This window comes from Hevea brasiliensis, chromosome 10, assembly GCF_030052815.1.
Source record: "Hevea brasiliensis isolate MT/VB/25A 57/8 chromosome 10, ASM3005281v1, whole genome shotgun sequence".
Taxonomy (NCBI): Eukaryota; Viridiplantae; Streptophyta; class Magnoliopsida; order Malpighiales; family Euphorbiaceae; genus Hevea; species Hevea brasiliensis.
The window spans coordinates 88,407,075-88,428,531 of NC_079502.1; the positions used below are offsets into that span (position 1 = coordinate 88,407,075).

Below are 21,457 nucleotides of genomic sequence, written 5' to 3' on the forward strand. Positions count from 1 at the left end.
GAGCAGAATTTTCAGTTTTTGTACCCTAACTTTACTGTTCCATTAGTGACTGTTACAGTGGGAATTTGAGGAAATGGTAAACATGAAAGTTGTTCCTTATTTTGTCTAGTTGAATTTTTTTTTTTGAATAACTCCATTTGGAGTTTTGTAGCTCCAGTTATGGTCCAAAAACCACAGCTGGCCGGATTGAAAAACTGCAGAATTGACCATATCTACAGTGCAGTGAACAGTGATTGCAACTGCCTTGTTGGATAGGTTTTGGTCATAATTTGGGGTAGGTTTCTTCATGAAAGTTGTTTGTCTATATCTTAACTTGTTTCTGTAAAAATTTCAGGTCAATTGAGCCATTCTACAATAAGTTATGGCCAAATGAACAATTACTATTTATTTGGTCATTCTGCAGATTCTGATTGCAGGACATTCGGATTGGGGCCAGTTTTTGGTCCACTTGCTTTGGTCTTTTGGGCATGGTTTCTTCAGCAAAATTGTGTCATTATGTCTCTAGTTTTATGTCCAATAGGCCAAACACCAATTGAACATACACAGCCAAAGTTATGGCTGTCCAAATAGGCTGGACTCACAGCCACCCTGCTGGTTACCCTAGGCAGCCTACCAAATCAGTTTGCATTACTCTAATTCACTTCAAATTATGGTCAACTTACCTTAAATGGTCACTAATTGACCATTAGAATGTTCACTCACCATTTCCTAAGCAAAGTCCAAGTTTCACTCCCAAAACCCTAATTCCCATTATGAATTTACACAAGATACCTTAATTAACTCACTAATTCATTATCCACATATATATATTCATTAATCATGATCTCTAGTCCACTCTAAGTCCATCAAAACAATCACTCTTATCCCTTCCTTAGGGCTGCCGAAATTCATGGTGTACATGCTTATAAATTCTATTCATTTAATTCACAAATCCTTACTCATTTTAAGTCTTTAACATGGAATAAGAGAGATTTATATATAAATAGGCACTAACCTTAGTAGGGCAGAATTTTCCCAAGCTTGAACTTCACTTTCTTTCTTTTTCTAGGCTGCCAAACACTCCTCCTTGGTGTGGGTATAATTTTTAGTGAAGAGAGGATAAGGTTTTGAGGTGAAATAAGGTGAGATTTGGGAGCTTTAGTGAGCTTTCATGGTGGAATGGTTATGGAATTTGAGAGCTATGGGTGAGTTTTTGTGGAGGTGATGGTTGCTGGAATTTTAGGAGCTTTTGCTGTATTCTTATCCATATTTTATTAGTTAATTTAAGTGTTGATTAAATGTGATTGGTGGGTAAGTGTTTAATGACATCATATGATGTCATAATTGGTATTTTCTTCCATTTTCTTTTCTTCTTTTCTCTACTCATTTTCAATTCAATTTTAGCAATATTTATTCATATTTTAGATCATAATAATTATTTACTTAACTGGACAAGTCGGCCAAAAATCGCCTCTGAAGGCGAAATGACCAAAATGCCCTCCGTTTGGCTTAACGGGTCAAAATTGTCTGTACCGATTGAAAAATTTTTCTAAATATTTTCTTGGCATTCTAATGCCATAGGAACCTCAATGACCCTTCTCTGGAGTCCCAAAAATTATTTTATGAATTTTTCCCCGGGTCTAGGGCTCCTAGTTACGAGAACCGCAACTTCCTTCTAGGTTACCCATCGCTTGGGCACCGGCTCATTTGACTTAGTTGTATTTTATTTCTAAAATTTTTACTAAATTTTTCTTATTAATATTTGAGTTAATTATGGTTCCTCGCTTTAGTTTAAATATTTTTCTGGACGTTCTAGCTGTCCGGACCGACACCGGTCACCGGAACAGTAGAATGTACGGGGTTGCTACCGGGAGGGTGTTACAACCCCAATTTCTCTTGGGGAGGTAGACAGGGGCAAAATCAAAATTTTCAGCAACCTTCTGGGTATCAACAACATCAGAATTTTCAGCAGAATAGAGGTCCTCCTCCTAGAATTCCTAAATCTCAAAATGCACCTGCTCCACCTCTACCATAACAAGCACAACCAGATAAGACAGCTAGATTAGAAGCTATGATTGAGACTCTACTTGTGAGCCATCAAAGTCAACAAGAAATGATGTCTCAATTAGCATCTAAAGTAGATCAAATGGCAACACACAACAAGATGTTAGAGAATCAAATAGCTCAACAGGCTAGCTCTTCAAATAGTAAAGCTTTTGGGAAGCTTCCTAGCCAACCTGAGAATCCAAGGGAGCAGTGCAATGCTGTTACTTTAAGAAGTGGAAAGGTAATGGGGGAAGAACACGAAATTGAAGTAAAGTTGAAAGAAAAGAAAGATGAGTGTGAGAGTGAATCCACTTCAACTAAAGCTAAAGCTAGTAAGGAAGCAAATGAAGAGAAAGAAGATAAAAAGAAAATAGAAGAGAAATATATGCCTCCTACACCGTACAAGCCACCATTGCCCTTTCCTCAGAGGTTTCATAAAGCACAATTAGATAAGCAGTTTGGGAAATTCCTTGAAGTTTTGAAGAAGTTGTATATCAACATTCCATTCACCGATTTCATTTCTCAAATGCCTTCTTATGCTAAGTTTTTTAGGGAGATTTTATCAAATAAAAAAAGGTTGGAAGATTATAAAACTGTTGCACTTACTGAGGAGTGCAGTGCTATATTGCAGAACAAGCTCCCACCTAAGCTGAAAGATCCTGGAAGTTTTTCCATACCATGTCACATTGGAGAAACAAATATTGAGAGAGCATTATGTGACTTGGGGGCTAGTGTTAGCTTGATGCCACTTTCCATATGTGAGAAGTTAAAGGTTGGAGATCTAAAGCCCACAACTATTTCTTTGCAGTTAGCTGACAGATCTATAAAGTATCCAGTTGGGATTTTAAAGAATGTACCATTAAAAGTTGGGAAGTTTTTCATTCCAGTGGATTTTATTGTACTAGAGATGGAGGAGGATGTAAGAATGCCCATCATACTTGGAAGGCCATTTTTAGCCACTGCAGGAGCTAATATAGATGTAAAGAATGGGAAATTGAAGTTGACAGTGGGGGAAGAGGAAATAGAGTTTAATTTATTCCAACATTCCAAGGAACCAACTGTGATGAATTCTTGTTATAGGGTAGATGTTATAGAGCATGATGCTGAAACTGAAGTTACTAAATTAGAGGAAAATCAAGTTATTCCAATGTAATGCAATCAGCATAAAGTGCGAAAGAAAAAGTCAGCTTCACCATCTCATTTGATTAACAATGAAGCTTCAAAAGTTAAGCTCAAGCCTCCATCAAAATCACTTAAAAGAGGAGATTCATCTAAAGTTTGTAAGAATATTCTTCAAGATATAGTTGGGATTCTAAACAAAGCAACAGGTATTTTCACATATAATGGGAAAAAGTTGAAGTATAACTTCATTTCAGCACCTGTTTTGAAGGGAGGTAATATTTTCCAATTCCAACCACCATGAGCTTTGAAAAGAAGGTCAAGCTTAAGACCTTAAACAAGCGCTTCTTGGGAGGCAACCCAAGCGTATCCTTTTATAGTTTATTAATCTTCTATTTTATTTCATTTTCAGCTTTTACCCTCATTAAATTCAAAGGTGACATTTGTTTATCTTTTGTAGGTCATTCATGAAGATTGGGCAAATTGACACTTGTAGCAAAAACAAAGAATTGAAAGGGAGCAAGTATAAGCAAAATTCTACACCTTATCCAGTACCTGTGAACAGTAACACCTTTAAACTTGTGCTAAATTGCTGATATTACAATCTACTTGATAGTACATGTTTAATTTTGTGTCTTGTGTAAATTTTGTGAAATGCAACTTAAATGAGGATCAATTTTGATATGTAGGACTGATGTGAGCTTTATTAAAGTGCAAAAGTAGTGTTTGTTAAGTTTTACCTTTTAGTATATATATAATTTTGTAATCTGTTAGGAATTTACATGTTTTTGTTTGAATTGCTGCTAGTTTTTGTAGTCTGCAGATTTTTGTTACTGTTCACGCTACTGTTCATGCTGCTTAAAAAGTCAATTTCTATGTCTTTTCTGCAATTTTTGAATGTCTGGAACTTGTCTCAAATGCTGCTGAAAATGTGCTTTTGGTATAAGTTTAGAAAGGAGACCATTTCATCAAGTGTGCAAAAAGGTAGTCACAATTGGTGCTTAAAATACAATGATTGCAAAAAGCTAAATGAACATGTGCTATGCTTACTAAGTTTATGAGAGATGATGAGCTAAAATTCTTTAATTTTATGGTGTTTGTGTGTATTTAGTAATTGCTGAGGGTCATGATAGCATTCCATAGTATTTGGACTGTTTTTGGTAAGTGAAATCACAATTTTTCCCAAAACCTGCCGAAACTTGCTGATGATGTTGCTTACTAAGCAGTATCCTAAGCAAATTCTGCTGAACCCTATGCTTAACCCCAAGCACAGCCCAAATTACCAGTTGTCTGCCCCACATTTTAAAAAGCCCAAAACTTTCGCCATTTTTATGAAAACCCTCACCCAAACTCCCGATAAGCCACAACTCTCATTCTGCCAACTCCCTTCCCGCACCATTTTTCCGGCAATTTTTAAGGAAAGCTGAAAAGTTTCTTTCTTTTCATTAAATGGTGAGAACCAAAATGTGGTCCACCCACAAACCCAAACCTAGAAGATTTCGGCACTCTGTCAAATAGAAAATGGGCATTCCATCATCTCTACCCACAAACGCTAACCCCAGTCCCAGTCCGCCGCTCCCTCAGTCACCACCACCGCAAATGCCGCCGCTACCTCAATCGCCACCACCTCAATCACCACCACTACCCCCAGGCCAAACACCACCTCTCATTCCGCCGACCCCCCTTTCGCCACAAACTGAGCCGCAAAATGAGACACCCATTTTCGACACTCAGTTCCCAGAACCAATGCCTGAACCTGCGCCTACTCAAACGAAGTCTAAAGGTAAAACTAAAAAGGCTGCAAGTAGACCCAAGAAAACCCCTGTCGGAAAATGAAAAAGAGCACCCTCTGTTCCCTTCGACCTAAACTCTCCACCTCAACCTTCCTCTGAACCAGTCAGCAAAAGGACTAGGTCCTCCTCGCAAATTCCACCACCAGCGGTCCAAACACCTGTATCTCAGTCACCCTTAAACTCTCCAGCAGCACCTGCGTCATCTGCTAATGACATAGAGGAGGTAATTTCTCCATTACCTTGGGCTTTTAGAGACATGGATATGAAAAATGCTTATGACAGTTTAGTTTCTAAACCTATTTTGGCAAACAAATATATGGATGAGCAGATTTTAAAAGAGCTAGGCATTTATGACTCTGTATTTGCCTATTTAGATGCTATCAGCTGGACTAAATTTGCTAGGATTAGGGAACCAGAATACATGGATTTGACCTTGGAATTTTTGAGTTCCTTAAGGCTGAATTTCAAACCAACAGTACCTGAGCATAAGGATGTGATATATTTTTGATGTGCTGGCATTGATAGGGAGTTAGACATGGATGCTATGAATGCAATTTTTGGTTTTCAGGATTCGGGCTATAAAAATATTGAGTGGCAGCAAACTGTTTATGACCCTGGTCAATTCTGGAAATATATTGCACCTTTTGGGGGTTATTATAGACAGAGGACTGCAAAAGCCTCTAGGATAGTTGATCATGTATTGAAATACCTCCATAGGTTCATTTCTGACACTGTTTTAGGAAGGGGACACAGAATGTGATTGTGGGTGCCGAGACTTATTTTTCTTGTGGTGCATGAAGGAGAGAAAACAAGTAAGCACAGCCCATTTCATAGCTACTCATTGGCACCAAATTGTCACAAAGCATACCAAAGGTAGTATAGTTTTTGGAGGATATATAACTGCCATAGCAAACTCATTTAGCTTTGATGCTAGTCTATATAAGCTGCTGCCAGTTTTTGGTGAATCATATATAGACAGCACAATATTGCTGCACATGGATGTTTGTGAGAAAGTAGGCCATACCTATGCTTTGTTACAGCAGCATCCTGAAGCTAGTGGTACTGCAGACCCCACTACCTTTGCACCAGCAGAACCCCAACCAACCATCGCCTGCAGCTTTTAGCGAACATTTTGTCCCTCTTAAGATCCTTGGAATCCAAAATAGCAAGTTTCACTGCCCAACCATCTGCTCCTCACCGACACCACGTAAATCCTTGCTACCTTGAAGAGCTTAGAAGTCAAAATTGATACCATGGGTCAAGAAGAAAGTCAACCAAAAGAAGAAGCTAGAAAAGAAACTTAAAAAGAGATTTTCATCTCTTAAAAGAAATGTAAAAGAACAACTTCAAATGCTAGAGCTCTACAACAAATTGGCCCAATCTTATAACAATTTATATCATTGGGGCCAAGACATGCTTCAAGAAATGAAAGACCTCACAGAAAATTTGGAAACTGCTTCTGAAGCTTCGGATCACAATGAACCTACTGCAGAACCTGAAGCAGACCCTGATGCAGCAACAAAGCCTTGACAGCAGAGCTTGAACAGTAGCAGCAATTTAGTATTAGTTTTAGTGCAGTTGCAGTAGCAGTAACAGTACTAGTTTTTCAATTCAGTTTCTGTGTTAGGTTTATTTTGTAATCTGTTTATTTTAATTTTCAAACTTTAGTAATAGTTGTAATACTTTGGTAATTAGTTTTTATGATTATACTTGCACTTCTTTCCTTTAGTTTATTTTATTTTATTTTATCTTCTGCTACGGACATAGTTATTCCGTGAATGCTTTTTGGTTTAATTCTTGATTTAACTGTTAGATCTTATTTCTTTACACTTTTTCATCTTCTTGCACATTATTTTTGCACTTTATCTTTTTCTTCAATCCTAATTTTGTTGACATTGATGAGTTGCACAATTTTCTTTGAGCCGCATCTGTTTCACATCATTTGGAGGTAACAGCTTACCCTTTTACTATTTATGCTTATGGTATGTTGCCAATGCTTATGCTTTCGCTTTACCCTACGCAGCAGGTTAAGCAACATCTTAAGCAGTGTAAATTCATACATTTGGGATACTTTTCCACATTTTTCTCTCTAAAGCTTCATTGTTAATATCACTTTGAGCTAATTTTGGAATTCTTGACCTTATATTGATTTAATCCCCAATTGTATAAATTTCATTAATTGATTAGTTCACACAATTTTGCCCATCTTTGCATTCATTTTAAACATTGAGGATAATGTTTCATTTGAGTTTGGGGTTGAGGGCAAAATTTTTGCAAAATTTTTAAAATTTTCATTCATTCATTTATTGCATTTCATTCATTCATATATAGATAATTCATACACTTATACATATACCACACACATGTCTATACTTATATACATACATTTGCATATAGTTTTCATATAGATTACACTTAGTTTTAATTTCATTTATGCATTCATTTTAGGATCATGCATATCATAAAAATAATTTTTTACCTTGTCCTTAGAGGATTGAGAATTGCTTTGAAGAGCAATTGAGCTTACTTTTAGAAGGGTTTGATAGATTGAAAGTTCTAGATAGGTGCAAAGTTATTATATTCTTGCCTTAGTTTATATCTTCTTAGCCAAGGGCCACCCAATCAATTGCATTGACTTTGAGTGCCTAGAGAAAACTCTAAGGTGAGAAGTAGCTAATTGATGTCTCACCAATCCTAGAACAATCTTTCTAAACTTTTCAAGGCGAAATCATAGCATGCACTTGAAAAAGAAATGATCTAGGCATTCTTTGAATTTTAAACCCATATTTTAGCCTTAACCAACCTCACTTTAAAATTTCCCTTTGGAACCAATTTGAGCCTACATTTATCTCTCTTATTCCTTTGGAACCCACATCAATGCCTAGCCATAAACCCAAACACTTACCTACCCTCCATGAGAATAATTCTTTGAGTGATAGATACACTTAAAAATAATAATAATAATAATAATTAGTTGGGAGAAGTGATTCAAAGTAAAAAAAAAAAAAAAAAAAAAAAAAAGCTAGCAAATTCAATTATGGTATGTAAAGTAATTCACCACCCAAGTACACAAAGAAATGAGTTTGGGGGTGAATTGAAAGGGACAATTATAATTCAAAGTCAATGTTATTTATGTAGTCCCTCTAAAAGCTTCAAAATTATATGCTAGCATTGGTGAATAGTTGTAAAGTTCCTTCTCCCAAATGATTCAAAAAAAAAAAAAATTGTGTGTCTTGATCTTTTAATAATTTGATTATTCTCATATTTTGTTACCTTTATCCTTTTCTTGTTAGCCACATTATCACCCCCTTAGCCCCATTACAACCCTTGAAAGTCCTTTTGATCTTTTGATGGTGTTTTGCTACATTAGTGGAGATTGGAATAGGAGAATTGCCTATGGGATTGTGATATCACTAATCCATTCATTTACTTCCATCATTATTTGAGACACTTTAGTTTATGGATTACCTTATAGTCTATTTAGGCATGATTATTCTTTGTGATTGATTGGTTTGGGTTTGATGATATGGATAATTGACCCAAAGGCTAAGCGGTGATAACTTTGGTAAGAATTAAACTCTTTGCATCTTGAAAGTGGGTATATGGTTTATTGGTGGCTAAAGGTAAGCTTGAGAGTTTGGATAAGTAATTTTCATAAATTTAAGGTAAGGTACCCCAAATTGCATTAATTGTTTTAAATTTGCTTGAGGACAAGCAAAGGTTTGAGTTTGGGGGAATTTGTTACACTCATTTCATATAGGCACTTTAGGGTAGTTTTGCATCCATTTTGCCCTCATATTTTAGTGTATTTTATGTTTTTAGCTTTATTTTATCTTATTTGTTAATTTTAGATACTTTATATTTGATTTTCGTAATTTTGTTGTTTTTGATAGGATTTTGTAGCAAATCGAAGATCAATGAGTGCAATAGGAAGTGATTTGAAGAGATTTGGAGTTCTTTAAGCATGGAGGAAAGTTGAAGCAATCAAGCCTTGAAAGAGCAAACCAGCCAAAATTTGCTTGAGACTTTGCTTAAGATCATGCTTAGAGTAAAGCGGCAGTGCTTAAGGTGCAGCACAAGTCAAGCATGAGCAGAAAAGTCCATTTTACTCTAAGTCTGCCGAGATTTGCTGAAGGTCCGCTAACCTTAAGCGCATGCGACCAGTCTGAAATCGCTAAAAGTCGCTTAGGGTTAAGCCAATCCTAAGCATCGCCTAACGTGAAAGATGCTGCTGACTTGGATAATTTTACACCTCATTTCCTATCCACTCCTTGGCTCTTATTTACTTTTAGGGCAACTTTTTGGGACCATATAAATTCATCATTTCCTTATTTTTGCCACAAGAGGAAAGGGAGGAAAGACAAAAAGGAAAGAAAATTTAATAGAGAGAGAGAGGAGACGCCATTTTCTCTTGGAGGAGGAGCTGCTGCACCAGTTTTGGAGCTCCAGAAACCAGAGATTTTGGTTCTTCTACCTGGGTTTTTCTATTTTAGTCCTTTTATCATGTTTTTCTTTACTTTTCCATCAATCTTTCTTGTAAATACCATCATGAGTGAGTAAACTCTTTAGATTTCAGAGTTGGGAAATATGTTTTAGATTAATTTGTGGATTTGGACTGGGTATTTCCTTATTTTACATAAATATGAGTTTTGATTCTTTTCTTGTGTGCTTGATTTACTTGCCTAATGTTGGTACCCATTGGGTATTGTGTTAATCATTGATTGAAGGACCGAAAGCTGAAAGTCATTGATAGATAATCAAGGATTGGAACTTAAAATCACCTAGATTTAGAAATAAACTAGGATTTTAAGAGGAATTAATTATTGGTTACAGAACTTAATGGGTTTAAAGTAATCAAATAACATACGAAAGTAGGTTTGGTTATTTTAGAACACACTTTGGTTTGCTTGAAAAAGATATCAAAGGAATTTAGAATCAATTTCCTTCAAACTCTATTTTTCCCTAAAAATTGGAATGCCCAAGACAAATCCCAATTAATTTATGCATAAACCCCCAACTCTGGAATCACTTTTAGCATAATTAGACTTTGATTTGAATTACCCATTGTTAATTTAGTTTAATTGCAAACTAGATGTAGAATTTATTTGTTTCCCTTTTACCCATTTCAATTAGATTAATCAATTTACCTTGCTCATTTACATTTACCATTTATTCATTAATCATTAGCCCAAATAATCGCTTCATTCATAGTTTGGTACTTAAACAGCAAATCCTCGTGGGAACGATACTTGATTCATCACTTTATTACTTGAGACGACCCGTATACTTGTGGATTCCCCACCATCAATTAGGAATCTTGCGATCACATAAAACTCCCATGGCACATCTCCACTTCAACCATCCAGCTTTAATCCTATGACTAACATCCTCCTCACATCCCCCATCTACTTGAAGGATTGAGCCGAGATATTTAAATTAATTACTTTGGAGCAGTACCACTCCATCCAAACTAACTCCTTCCCTATCACCAGTTCAGCCTTCACTAAATTTGCAATGCATGTATTCTGTCTTCATTCTACTTAACTTAAAGCCCTTTAACTCTAGAGTACTTCTCCAAAGCTCTAGCTTTCTATTGACTCCTTCTCACTTCTCATTTATCAGAATTATATCATTCGTAAACATCATGCACCAAGGGATACTCTCTTATATATGTTTGGTCTATTCATCTAGAAACTAATGTTAAAAGGTAAGGGCTTACAGCTGAACCTTAGTGTAATCCAACTGAGGTAGGAAAATCTCTTGTGTCCCCTTCCACTGTGCGCATAATAGTAGTTATTCCTTCATACATATCTTTTAACACTTGTATGTACCTAATAGATACCCTCTTTTGTTCTAACATTTTTTATAAGACATCTCTTGGAACACTATCATAAGCCTTCTCCAAATCGATAAAAACCATGTGTAGATCTTTCTTTACATCTCTATATTTCTCCATCAAGCTTCTAATGAGAAAGATCGCTTCCATAGTTGAACGACCGAGCATGAAGCCAAATTGATTGGGAGAGATAGAAGTGTCATAACGTAGTTGATGTTCCATAACTCTCTCTCATAACTTCATAGTATGGCTCATGAGTTTAACTCTCCTATAGTTTGAGTAACTCTGTATGTCTCCCTTATTTTTAAAAATAGGTACTAAAATACTCCTCCTCCATTCATCAGTCATTTTCTTTGAGTTTAGAATCTTATTAAATAATTTAGTTAACCATGCCACTCCCATATCTCCCAAACACTTCCACACTTCAATTGGTATTCCATCGGGTCCATAGGCTTTACCCACTTTTATTCTCTTGAGTGCTTCCTTTACTTCTAAAGATCTAATCCTTTTAGTATAATTCACATTCTTTTTTATTGCTCTGTAGTCTATATTCATGCTATTACCACTTTGACTATTATTAAAGAGATCATCAAAATAATTTCTCTATTTTTCTTTAATGTCTTCATCTTTCACCAACACTTTTCCTTCTTTATCCTTAATGCACCTAACTTGATTGAGATCTTGATATTTCTTTTCTCTCCTCCTTGCTAATCTATAAATATCTTTCTTCCCTTCTTTAGTTCTAAGTTTCTCATATAACTGTTCAAAGGCCTACACTTTTACTTGACTAACTGCCTTTTTTGCCTCTTTCTTTGCTATCTTGTACTATTCATATGCCTTATTATTATCACACTTAGGTAATTTCTTATACCATTCCCTCTTTCTTTTCACTGCCTTTTATACTTCCTCATTCCACCACCATCTCTCTTTTGAGGGTGGTCTATGTCCTCTAGACTCTCCAAGTACTTTTCTAGCTACTTCTCTAATCTTTGATGCCATCTGTATCCACATACCATTGGCCTCCACATCTAGCTTCCATGATTCGGACTCGAGAAGCTCATTTTTGAACTTCACTTGCTTTACTCCTTTGAATTCTCACCACTTTGTTCGAGTTATACTATTTCTTCTAACCTTACTTGAATTGTTCCTAAACTTGACATCTAAGACCACTAACCGATATTAACTTGTTAAAGCCTCTCCCGGAATAACCTTGCAATCCTTGCATAGAGCTCTATTTGTCTTCCTGGTTAAGAGGAATTCAATTTGGCTTTTATGTTGCCCACTTTTGAAAGTCATTAAATATGATTCTCTTTTTATAAAGTAGGTATTTGCTAGTATTAGGTCACATGTCATAGCAAAATCCAGAATGCTTTTTCCCTCCTCATTTCGGCTGCCAAAACCAAAACCTCCATGAACATTCTCATAATCTTTCCTATCACTTCCTACATGTCCATTCAAATCTCCACCGATGAAATTATTCTCTTCATTTGGTATGCTATGCATTAGATTATCTATATCTTCCCAAAACCTTTATTTACTCTCACTATCTAGTCCTATTTGTGGGGCATAAGCACTAACTACATTTATTGTTTCTCCTTCAAGTATTAACTTTACTAGTATAATTCTATCTTCTACTCTTTTCACAGCTATTACAGCATCTTTTAATGTCCTATCTATGATTATGCCCACTTCGTTCTTATTCCTCTCTTTTCTGGTAAACCACAATTTGTACCCTGAATTACCCACTTCCTTGCTTTTCTCTCCTACCCATTTAGTCTCCTAAATGCAAGCAATATTCACTCTTCTCCTTTCTATGGTATTCACAAGCTCCATTAATTTTCCTGTAAGTGATCCAACATTCCAAATACCAATCCTGATTCTCCTCCTATCCTGTTTCTTCCTAATTGATCTCCTTCTATGATATCTTTTATTGTTCTCTATGCCTATCTTGTGTTTTGTTCCACTCTCTGTTCTACTTTCTATCCTATGGACTAACTTCTTTACCCGCACCCGTCCATGATGTGGGAACCCTTGCTCATTTAACACCACACTCAGGCACTGGCATGGCGCATCGCTTTCGGTGAACGCACCCTTGCATATTTTTCACTACACCCAGGCTTCGATGTAGCGCGTCGTAAGTAGAAGACACCCCAATGTTTATATCATTTGAATCCATATTATGAGGTGTGACAAAATTTTTACGCTAGTTGTCACCTACCGCAACCTTCCTCCTTTACCCGGGCTTGGGACCAGCTAAACACAAACTACTTAGGCGGAGTTAAAGTCAATAGAGCTTAATCAAACGAAATCACAAAAATTAATCAAAATTCCAAACTTCTCTATCATTTACACAATTTTAAAGTAGATTTTCAATTGTAGACTTTGGTGGGTCCTTCTTCAGCAATGCCCACCATGACTCCACGAGCTCTTCTCCATGGTTTTCTTTCACTGGAATTGTTCAAAGCTAAAAAGAGAGGTTTGAGTTTTTACTTTTTGATTCGAATGGGAGGCTAACACAAGAGACGAGAAAAATAAATTTTGTTGCCTGATGGCACAAATTTATGGATCTTTCTTTGTTTTCTTAATATCAAACATGTTTTTAATCCCAAACAATGGTGTGTTCGACTTGATTTTAGCAATTGATGTAGTGTTTTTGATCAAGGTGGTATGGATTGAATCATTGAATGACGTGGAATCCATGACAATAACGAGGCGTTATTGCTATTTAGTTTGTCACAACACCGAAGTTATGATTATTTTTTAGAGCCCCTTTGTAGATCGGATCATGTCAAACTACAAACCCCATCATATTAGATTTTGAATATATGGCATTATAAAATCAATCTCATATTTTTAAAAGAATGGCTAGTATATTCTAAAAAAAAAGAAGCTAGTAATTAAATTCTTAATTTACTCATTTGATTTAAATAAAAACATAATAGACTAAACAATAGGGTAGCATTCCCTTAAATACACACTCACATCATATAACTAAATAGAGAGTCTGAACCTGAAACACTCTCATTTCAAATGAAAAAAAAAAATACAAGACAACATAAACATAAAATAATTTTATTTTAGTGAAACTTAATTCCCACATGTAAATATGAGATTATTAAATTACAGCTGCATCCAAACTAAATAGTAAAAGCTTCAAGTCAAGCATAGGTATCAGCCACCACTTGGAGAATCTGAGCGATCTCCTTAGTTTTTGTAAGCTGCAGCTTATGATATCCACCTTCAACTTTATAAATCTTGTGTGGTTTATAGTTTGTTATTTGCCAGAGTTGAAATTCAGATAAAAATGTTTTTTCTTGGTCGGTCCACACATTAATTCTCTTAATTGATCCGTAACCTTCCTTAGTAAAGAATGGTCATTTAGCTAAAACATTTTGAAATAATGATCCCTTCCTTGCCAGCATCTTCGCCAGTTCACATTCCTTAAACAAATAATAAAATATATTTGTTAGTTACATTGAAAAGAGAGAGAGAGAGAGAGAGAGAGAGATAGAGAGAGAGAAACCATATCAATGAATATATTTCGCCAAATTCAAATTCGATTCCTAATATATGAATCCCAACGCAATCTCATATACGATAAATATTTTTTATTTACTTTCACTTTAAATTTAAATTTAAAATTTTATAATTTTAAAAATGATTTTTTTATTTTTTGTGGTTTGATTTTTTGGATATGTTTTCATGAGCTCGAATTGTGACCCGACCAGAAAGTTTTGCATTGCAACCTGATTGGGATAAAAAGTGAGATCAGTGGTGGTAGCAGAGGGCACGGGACTAGTATAAATATTGTAATATTCCACCCTTTGCGGAAGAGTTGTGAGATATTTAGGAAACACGCTGGGATTAGGATTTGAGAGTTCTGATTGATTGTATCTTGCTCTTTTCATCATAGTGAAACTTTTTCTCTTGTCTTGTCAGTGGACGTAGACCTTACGGTTAAATCACATTAAATCCTATTTTATTCTTCTTTTCTTTTCAATACTGTGTAATTGTGCAATTTGTGTGTGTGCCTTAGATTTGCGTGCTTATTATAACAAACTAGTATCAGAGCTTTGTGTGCAAAACTTAGGGTTTACAGATAGCGTCATCTTCTATGAAGTATGAGATAGAGAAGTTTGATGGTGGATCGAGTTTCAGTCTGTGGAAGATTAAAATTAAATCTTCCTTGATCCTACAAGGTCTATGGAAGGCAATCGAGGATAACTTTCTAAAAGGTATGAAAGAGGTGGAGAAGGCTGATATAAAGGAGAGAGCCTTAAGTGCAATTTTCATGAGTGTAATTGATAATGTCCTACACGAGATTACTGGTGAAAGCTCAGCATATGCGACATGGAAGAAATTAGAGGAGTTGTACTCTGCCAAATCGCTGACCAACCGCCTATATCTAAAGAAAAGGCTTTATAATATGAGAATGAGCGAAGGTACGCCCATTAAAAAATATCTGGATGAATTCAATTCAATCATTATGGACCTAAAGAATATTAATATTGAGATTAATAGTCAGGATCATGCCCTTATTGTATTATGTTCTTTGCCACCCTCCTATGAAACTTTTGTTGATACTTTGTTGTATGGGAAAGATAGTATTTCACTAGACGAAGTTATTAATTCTCTAAAATCGAAGGAGTTGAAAAAGAAATTTCTATATAATAGAGAAAGATTTGAGGGGGAAGGTTCAGTGAGTAGGGGAAAAACAAATTCAAGGGAGGGTTCTTCGAGCAAGAAGAAATCTAAGGCCAGATCTAAGTTAAGAATGAAAAAGGCCAACTGTTTTGAGTGCGAGGAGCAAAGTCATTACAGGAGAGACTTTCCCAAGTTGAAAAATAAAAAGGGAAAGTAACCAGAAAGTTTTGCGAATGTGGTTGATAGTGTTATTGATTCTGAAGGTGATGATAGTGCTGGAGAAATTTTATCCGTGAGTTCAGATCATGGACAAAATTCCTGGATTCTTGATACTAGTGCTACTTATAACATGTGTCCACACAGAAACTAGTTTGTCACTTACAAACAGATGAGTGGCAAGGTGTTTCTGGGCAATGATCGTGCATTATCTGTTGAAGGAATTGGTAACATCAGATTGAGGATGTTTGATGGCGTTGTCAGAACTATAGAGTGTTGGCATGTTCCAGGACTAAAGAGGAACCTGATTTCTCTTGGGACACTTGACTCTCATGGATTCAGATACCATATAGAGAATGGAGTTCTCAAAGTGTGCAAGGGCTCTATGGTACTCATGAAGAGCAGTTTGGTTTCAGGATTGTATTTTCTTCAGGGCAGTACAGTTTCAGGGGAAGCTGCAGTAGCATCCGGAAGCAATAATCAGAATCAGACTCAATTGTGGCATATGCGTCTTGGTCATATGAGTGAAAGAGGATTATCTGTGTTAAGCAAGATAGATTTGTTAGATGGGCAGAAAATAGAATCTATGGACTTTTGTAAACACTGTGTGTTTGGCAAACAAACCAGGGTGAAGTTCAATAAAAAGGCAGTGTGCAAGACAGAGGAATGGTGGATTATATCCACTCAGATCTATGGGGTCCTAACAGAATCCCTTCCAAGAGCAGTGTCAGGTACTTCATGACTTTGATTGATGATTACTCTTAGATGGTGTGAGTGTATTTTCTGAAAACAAAAGATGAGGCATTTTTAACTTTTGTAAAGTGGAAGACGATGATTGAGAAGCAGACAGAAAAGAAGGTCAAGCGTCTTAGAACTGATAACGAGTTAGAATTTTGCAATCGTGAGTTCGATGCATTCTGTAGTAATGAAGGTATAGTGAGACATCGCACTTGTACAAGGACACCATAACATAATGGTTTTGCAGAACACATGAACAAAACGCTTTGTGACAAAGCATGAAGCATGCTCTCACATTCAGGATTAGGAAAGGATCTCTGGGCTGAAGCAATTAATATAGCCTGTTTCTTGGTTAATAGATCTCCATCTACAGCTATTGAGTGCAAAACTCCTTTTGAGATCTGGTCCGATTCACCTACTGATTACTCTCAGCCAAGAGTATTTGGTTGCCCTGCTTATGCTCATGTGAGAGATGGTAAGCTTGAGTCGAGGGCAAGAAAATGCATATTTCTAGAGTATGCATCTAGAGTGAAAGGCTACAGGTTGTAGTGCAATGATCCAAAGTCTCCAGGATTAATTATTAATAGGAATGTGACATTTAATGAGTCTACTTCATTGGATAGTCAGAGGGAGAAGTCAATAGCAGAATGAGATCATAGTGTCAGAGAACAAGTGGAGCTTGATATTGATACTTCAGCAGTTCAGTCTAGTGATTCAGAGGATGGGTTGCAAGATCCTGATCAACAAGAGGATGCACCTAAGCAACAGCAATAGGAACCATATAGCATTGCAACTGGTAGAGAGAGAAGATAGATTAGACCACTGCAGAGATATGCATATGCATATCTAGTTGCGTTTGCCTTGTCAGTTACTGAAACAGCTGATATGCATGAACCCAGCAATTATAGAGAAGTTATTTCTTGTTCAGATGTAGATCAATGGATCAGTTTTATAAGTGAAGAAATTGAATCTCTTCACAAGAATCAGACGTGGGAGCTTGTAACATTGTCTAAGGGACAAAAAGTGGTAGGTTGCAAATGGGTGTTCAAGAAAAAGGAAGGCACTCCAGGGGTTGAAGCACCTCGATATAAGGCACGGTTGGTAGCAAAAGGCTTTACTCAGAGGGAGGGGATTGACTTTAATGAAGTGTTTTCTCCAGTTGTGAAGCACAGTTCTATCAGTCTTACTTGCTATGGTTGCTTTTAATGATCTAGAGCTTGAGCAACTAGATGTGAAGACAGCATTTTTGCATGGTGAGTTAGAGGAGCAAATTTATATGAGTCAGCCTGAGGGATTTGTCATTCCAGGTATGGAAAACCGTGTTTGCTTGCTTAAGAAATCTTTATATGGTCTGAAACAATCTCCTAGGCAGTGGTACAAAAGATTTGATACATTCATGGTTCGTAATGGCTTTAATCGTAGTTCATATGACAATTGTGTATATCATAAGAAGCCTTCAGATGATTCCTTTTGTTTATTTGCTATTGTATGCGGATGACATGCTTATTGCTGGTAAAAACATGTTACAAATTAACATTCTGAAAAAGCAGTTGAGTGATGAGTTTGAGAAAAAGGATTTGGGTGTTGCAAAGAAGATATTGGGAATGGAAATTACCAGGGATATAAGTGTTGGGAAGCTTTTCTTGTCTCAACAGGCCTATGTTAATAAAGTACTTAAGCATTTCAACATGAATAATGCTAAGTCTGTGACTATTTCATTTGCTGCCCATTTCAAGTTATTTGCAGACATGTCACCAAAAACAGATGAGGAGATGGAGCATATATCCATTGTTCCCTATTCGAGTGCTGTTGGTAGCATCATGTATGCTATGGTATGCACCCGACCTGACATTTCACATGCAGTTAGTATTGTGAGTAGATACATGGGGTGTCCTGGGAAAGAGCATTGGCAGGCAGTGAAAATGGATTTTGAGGTATTTCAAGGGTACTATAGATGTTGGTCTGACATTTAACAAGGCCAAGATGAGTGATTCAGTTGTTGGCTATGTGGATTCAAATTTTGTAGGGGACTTATACAAGAGGAGATCTTTGACAGGTTATTTGTTTATTCTTTCTAGAAGTGCTATCAGTTGGAAGGCAACATTGCAAGCTACAGTTGCTTTGTCTACCACAAAGGCTGAATATATGGCCTTAGCAGAGGTAGTAAAGGAAGCTTTATGGTTACAAGGTTTAGTGGGTGATCTTGGGTTGATACAGAATAAGGCAACAGTGTTTTGTGACAGCCAGAATGCAATACATCTCACAAAGAATCAGATGTACCATGAGCGAACTAAGCATATTGTTATCAGATATCACTTCATTTGGGACATTGTATCTTAGGGGACTGTAGTTGTGCAAAAAGTCTCTACACATAATAATCCAACAAATATGATGACCAAGGGAGTCCCAGTCAGCATGTTTAGGCATTGCCTAGACTTGGTTGGTATTTGTAGTGCTCAGTAGTGCCCTTGCAAGGGCATATGGCAAGATAGAGTGTTTGTGATTATTTTGTTGATAATTGAGAGAATTCAAGCCAAGGGGAAGAATTATTATTTTTTGTGGCTTGAATTTTTGGATATGTTTTCATGGGCTCGAATTGTGACCTGACTCGAAAGTTTTGCGTTGCGACCCGATTGGGATGAAAAGTGAGATAATATTCTACCCTTTGTGGTAGAGTTGTGAGATATTCGAGAAATACACTAGGGTTAGGATTTGAGAGTTTTGATTGATTGTATCTTGCTCTTTTCATCACAGTGGAACTTTTTTCTTGTCTTACCCGTGGACGTAGACCCTACGGTTGAACCACGTTAAATCATAGACCTTACGGTTGAACCACGTTAAATCCTATGTTATTTTTCTTCTCTTTTTAATACTGTGTGATTATGCGATTTGTGTGTGTGCCTTAAATTTGCGTGCTTGTTACAACAGATTTCAATACCATTAAATTAAAATTAAATATATTTAACTATTTTTTTTTTAAAATTTAGGATAAAACAAGTTCACATTTTGATCATCAAAGAAATTAACTCAGACGATATACCTTAGGAGGACATATGGTATATAGATTCTCCCTCATAAGCGTGAAGCCCAGTTTCAATCCAGTTATTTCCTCGCCATTATTAGTAAACGTAAAATACTTGGTGTCTCTCCAGTCGGGAAACACCTCCATGAGCTGTGCAATGACACGAGAGAGAATTAAAAAAAGTAATTAACAAATTAAGGAATGAATATGAATAAAGATATAAAATTACTCTTGGAGTCTGGTTTACGAGATTAAACTCTTGGATTAAATGGTTTTTTTTTTTTTTATCTTTGACAAGTACGTACTTTATCCACGACATAAGATGGACTGTGATTGGTGTCTGGCAATTGTGGAAAACAGCAGCTGCAATCTTTTCACGGTATTTATCAGCAGCAATAGCAATATTGAGTCCCCCACAGCTCTCGCCAACCAGAATCACCTTTTCCTCTTGAGGGAGTGACTCCATGAAGGCCAACAAGGGTTCAGAATACACATCAAATGAGCCAATCTCCTCAATTTGCCTTGGGTCATTACCGCTGGCTGCAAGGTCCAGTGCAGTGACCTTGTGGCCAGCTGCCTCAAGGACGGGTTTGAGCTTGTGCCAAATCCATGCACCATAGCATATGGTATGAATGAGAACAAAATGCCCGACTGCCATTTTGTGATGATATCTAACTCTTCACTATCGAAATCCAGTAACTCATGCATAATTTTTCTTTTGCATAGAAATGTAGAATGTATCAGTCAATTTTCTTTTGCATAACTTTTTTTTTCTTTTTGTTACAAGCAATATGTTAAGTAATTTTTTAATATTTTAATTATTTACAAAGAGTTTAATTATTATTAATTACTGAATCAACAAGTAAGATTTAATTTAGTAATACTGGAATTATCTCTAAAGCTATGAGATCTTGAATTCAAGTCTCAATAAGAGCAAATTATACTGAAAAATAATTATTTAATTAAATTAAAAACACTTCTTTTTAACTTTGGTAATTTTCTTAAATATCTCTTATCACATTGTTCTATATATTGTCAACATAGGAAAAAAAAGTAAATAATATTAACGCTGTTAAATGATAAAAGTAATTATAATCATCAAAGATACTATTAGGTAATGTTTAAATAGCAATTTTATTTAAAAATATAAAATATTTATAATTTAAGAAAGATAGAACATTTGAATTTTCATTTTTAATAAATTATACATATCTGTATTTAAAGGTTTTAATGGTAAAAAAAAATTCTGCTATATATATAAAAACTCCTTTAGGTTTGATCCGGAATTGACTTTAAGAAAATTAAAATATTTAATACTTTTTAAATTTCAAATATTTTATGTATACTAATACTTAAAAAAATAAGTTAAAAATTAAATTTAAAATATATATTTTCACCTTTATAAATTCTAAATATCTTATATTTTTTAAATAAAATTATTATTTTTAACTATGCTAAATATTAATTTTGGGTCTTTTTAATTATACAAACCATTAATTAAAACTTGATAAATTTAAAAAAATTTATTAATTTTATTGAAAAATTTAAAATATTTGAAATTTCATTCTAAAATTGACATAAAAGGAATATAAATCTTTTAAATGCTCAATTGTTCATCGAAAACTAAACACCCAAAATTTTACAATTGTATCCACACCATTAATTAATACTTGGTATAGTTAAAAAAATTATTTAAAGATATAAATATTTAAATTTCATTTTAACTTTTTTTTAATTATAAGTGTATATAAAATATTTAAAAATTAAAAATGTAAAATATTTGAAATTTCATTTTAAAATTGAATTTAAATTTATCAAAACTAAAACAAATTGATTAAATCAGTTTTTTTTTTTTTAAAAAATTCAAAACTAGCTGAAGCAAATTACCAAATAAAAAAAAGTTTCGGCTCAAAATTTTAATTTAATCAGTTATTTTGGTTTAAACAAAATATTACAAAATGAACAAATTAATATAATAACTAAATTTTTATCAATATATAAAAAAATAAATATTTTAATAAGTTAGAATTTATTTAATTTAAATTAAATAAAATTAAAAAAAAT

At 35.1% G+C, this 21,457-nt stretch overlaps 1 protein-coding gene and 1 pseudogene across 1 annotated transcript; one reads left to right on the top strand and one right to left on the bottom strand.

The window, feature by feature from the left end:
• Positions 1–2,269: 2,269 nt before the first annotated feature.
• LOC110671055 (uncharacterized) lies at positions 2,270–4,006 on the top strand. The gene is made up of 4 exons (XM_058128616.1): positions 2,270–3,139; positions 3,188–3,419; positions 3,557–3,600; positions 3,968–4,006. The coding sequence occupies exons 1-4, from the start codon at positions 2,270–2,272 to the stop codon at positions 4,004–4,006; spliced, it is 1,185 nt and encodes a 394-aa protein (XP_057984599.1).
• Positions 4,007–13,931: 9,925 nt separating this feature from the next.
• On the bottom strand, positions 13,932–20,051 carry LOC110641283 ((S)-hydroxynitrile lyase-like; annotated as a pseudogene).
• Between the last annotated feature and the right edge of the window lie 1,406 nt (positions 20,052–21,457).